Raw genomic sequence first — 3,292 nt, 5'->3', positions numbered from 1 at the left:
TGTAGGGCAGTATATTAACCACAATGACCGGCCTTTATGGGTCAGATGTGCCCTCACAGCTCGGCAGCTCGGCGCGGTGGCTGTGTTAGTAGGACAGTCCCATGATTCCTTTCATGTTTTATTGAGACACTGAGAGCAAGCCCTCAGGTTCTCCCAAGTATTCATAATACAGTACGACAGGCGGAAAACGGCTCGAGAGGAGGCGGGGGGAGGGGAGAGCGTGCAGCGAAGGCGACAGTGCAGAGGCATTCAGCTGAGTGAAGGAGAAGCTCAAAAAACCACAATAAAACAGGAAAAATGCAGATAAAATCAAACGTATGATGTTTACAAACTCAAAGACTGCAGCTCACAAAATGTACCTGCACGGAAACGAGACCGAGGCTGTTAACTCTGACAAATACCTGCTTATTTTTCTGATTAGACACTGTTTGGAGCATTTTAGGCACTTTCATTCTTCTTTTTTTATCATTTTGTCTGTGTTCATGCATATGGCAGACATTCAGTCCAGGTTGTGTATTTTAGTTGAATCAGTGAATTTCCAGCTCAGCTCCTACAATAAGTCTGAAAATTATTTATTTTTATGTTTGTTTTTTTTATTTTTTAAATCTAAAAACAAAATGGCATCATGACAAAAACCTGGCATTTAAAGGGTTAAAATTCTGAAAATTAATGAATGTTTGATATTTATGATTGGGGGTGATGTTGGTTAAAAGATGAACACAATCAAAGTAGAAAATAATATTAATTTATAACATTTTTTGTGTTTTTCTTTTATTATAAAGAAAATATCTTGTTGCTGCAACTTTCTTTTTTCTTTTTTTTCTTTTTTTTTTTTTTTACCAGTGCAGGACCTAGGTGCAAAGTTTGGTTTATTTTCATGCACGGGAAGTTAAATACCAATAAAAGAGCTGCTCGGCCCCTGAAAACAGTCCTGAGAGCGATGTGACGGACTGTCAGCAGACTGAGCAGAGTAAAAGTGCAGCTCCTCAGCGATCAGATCAGGTGCAGTGTGATGGAGTGAATATCAGCCTGAGCACTGAGGGAGCTGTGTATATGGAGATGTGTGTGTGGGGGTGTTTTGGTATTGCTTCCATATTGACATTTAGTCTGTGGACGCGTTTGTCACTCCCACACACACACATCTCAGTAAACTCCACAGATCCAGACTGCGGGGTGAACACCACGCTGCGTCTGCGTCCGCTGCTCTGACTCAGCCTCGCCGCTGCCGTCCAAAAACACATGAAAAGACAGAACTGAGAGGCAGGACGGAGGCAAACAGCACCGAGCTGCTCGTGGGATTTTGGTGGGTCGGGGTATAGATCTCAAAATAAAGATGCTGGCAGTGAAGGCGGCGAGGAGATGCTGCATGTGAGACGTACGAGGGAATCTGATTTCACTAAAAGCGCAGCTTGTTTTTGGAGGACAAGGTTCACAGCGACACTTTTATTTTTACTCTGGGTGGATTCATAGACAACACAATCAGCAGATGAGACGTGCGTTTCTGCAAATCACAGATTTGTTGAATTTACTTGTTTCATAGGAATTATATCAGTGTTTCTAAAGTGAGGTAAAAACTCAGTAAAAACCTTCTGAACCATAAATACTGAAGGAATTATGACCAGGAGATTTTTCTGATGGCTGCAATCTGCAGTCCCTTCACTGCTGGACGCCACTAACTCATGGAAAAACACTGATTCTTAATGTCTCCAACATGCCAAACAACACAAAAGAAACGCTGATTTTAGCATGAAATCTCTTCAGTGAGTCTTTTTACAAATTAAATCACCTGATCTGTTTGTTTTGGAGAGACAGAGACCTCTACGGATAATTCGGCTCCCAGTAAAAACCTGAAGTTATCAGAGAAAAAAGCTGAGCACACATTAGCAGCAGCTCCGCTCCAGCTCCTAATGTGCCAAACAGCATTGCAAAAACATTGATTTCTAACATGAAACTGCTTGATTCAGTATCTTTATTGATTTTAATCTCTTGGTTCGATTGTTTTGGCACAAAAGAGACGTCTATGGGTAATTCGGCTCTCGGTAAAAACCTCCTGAACATCTGGATGTTCGTTTTTAATAGATTATTAGACAGTTTGATTTATGCAGAATTCATACAGGCTGAATGAACTGAAATAACCCGACGGTGTGAAACATGTCAGTGTTCATGCGATGATGTGTGGTGGTGACAATAAAGGGAAACAGCCTGACATGACTGACTGCCAGAAGCACTGACGGCTGACACACACACACACACACACACACACACACACACACACACACACACACACCAAAACAAAGGGATCATGTTGGTTCATGCACGTGCGCACACCTTTGTGTCTTACCTCCACATCATCTGAAGAAGACAGAGTCCAGGAGTCCGTGTTGGGGAGCAGAGGAGGACAGCCACATCCCGGGCAGGAGGACAGCAGCATCCGGAGGAAGAGACCAATAAAAACATCACACATTGATCGATGCTTAATTAACCGTGACGTCGCCGTTAATCACCTGCGGGGGCTTACCTGACCGGGGCGCGCGGCTCCTGTACCTGCTGTTGGCCGTCATCTTGGACAGTTTGTGTCTGATGCGTCCAGACTGAATGAAAGGGGCGGGTCTGGAGTCCCTTTAATTAATGCTGCACAATAAATCCCACCGCCGCCGCTACAGAAGAAGACGATGGCTCCACAAAATTAAATGTGCAGGACTGACTCTGAATCACAGCAAATCACCGTGTGTGTCATGGTTTCTCCGTGCTCTAGACGCCAGACTGTGTGCTGTCATGCATGCAGACTGCTCTGCTCATTGTGAGCTGATTTATTGTGAAAAAAAACTGCGTGCAGCTCAGGTGACACGCCAGGAGGTGGCAGCAAAGCTCTGCTCTGCACAAAATATCCCCACAGAGCTCTGCACAGGTGGATAAACTCTGCTGCGACTTTATTTTGTTTATCGTTTGATAATAATACAAAAAAAAAAAAAAAAAATTAAATGTAAAAAAAAGTAATAATAATAATAATTATAATAATAATAAATAGTTTAAACTACTTTAAAGAAAAATATCAAATTAACACTGTGATAATAAATTATAATGAAAATATAGGACAAAGTCATTTCCAGCAAAAATGTGTAGGTATAATCCGAGTTTGATTTTGCGTTTTGGTGGTCAGTATGAGCTCATGCTTGGCAAGTTTAAAGTATTTAACTCATTCTCAAATACTTTTTCACTCTTTCTCTACTGTACCGTTATATCACCAGAAAGAGTTTCAGAATAGTCAAATGCAATTTGGGCAGTGCTGCTA

At 42.0% G+C, this 3,292-nt stretch overlaps 1 protein-coding gene across 2 annotated transcripts in view; it reads right to left on the bottom strand.

Moving 5' to 3' along the window:
• Positions 1 to 2,930, bottom strand: part of septin5b (septin 5b) — a 14,769-nt gene extending 11,839 nt beyond the window's left edge. Inside the window, exons 1-2 of one of the 2 annotated variants that reach the window (XM_088071541.1) lie at positions 2,519 to 2,930; positions 2,342 to 2,352 (exon numbers count right to left, since the gene is read on the bottom strand). In XM_088071541.1, the coding sequence (XP_087927667.1) occupies positions 2,342 to 2,352; positions 2,519 to 2,561 (54 nt within the window). In that variant the 5' untranslated portion in view covers positions 2,562 to 2,930. Of the gene's footprint in view, positions 1 to 2,341; positions 2,480 to 2,518 lie in introns of those variants that run through there. The other variant, XM_088071540.1, reaches the window with a different exon arrangement.
• Positions 2,931 to 3,292: the final 362 nt, after the last annotated feature.

This window comes from Plectropomus leopardus, chromosome 20, assembly GCF_026936395.1.
Source record: "Plectropomus leopardus strain MGB_pleo_1.0 chromosome 20, ASM2693639v1, whole genome shotgun sequence".
Taxonomy (NCBI): domain Eukaryota; kingdom Metazoa; phylum Chordata; class Actinopteri; order Perciformes; family Serranidae; genus Plectropomus; species Plectropomus leopardus.
Note: the sequence above shows the minus strand (reverse complement) of the source record. Positions and strands in the feature narration are given on the sequence as shown.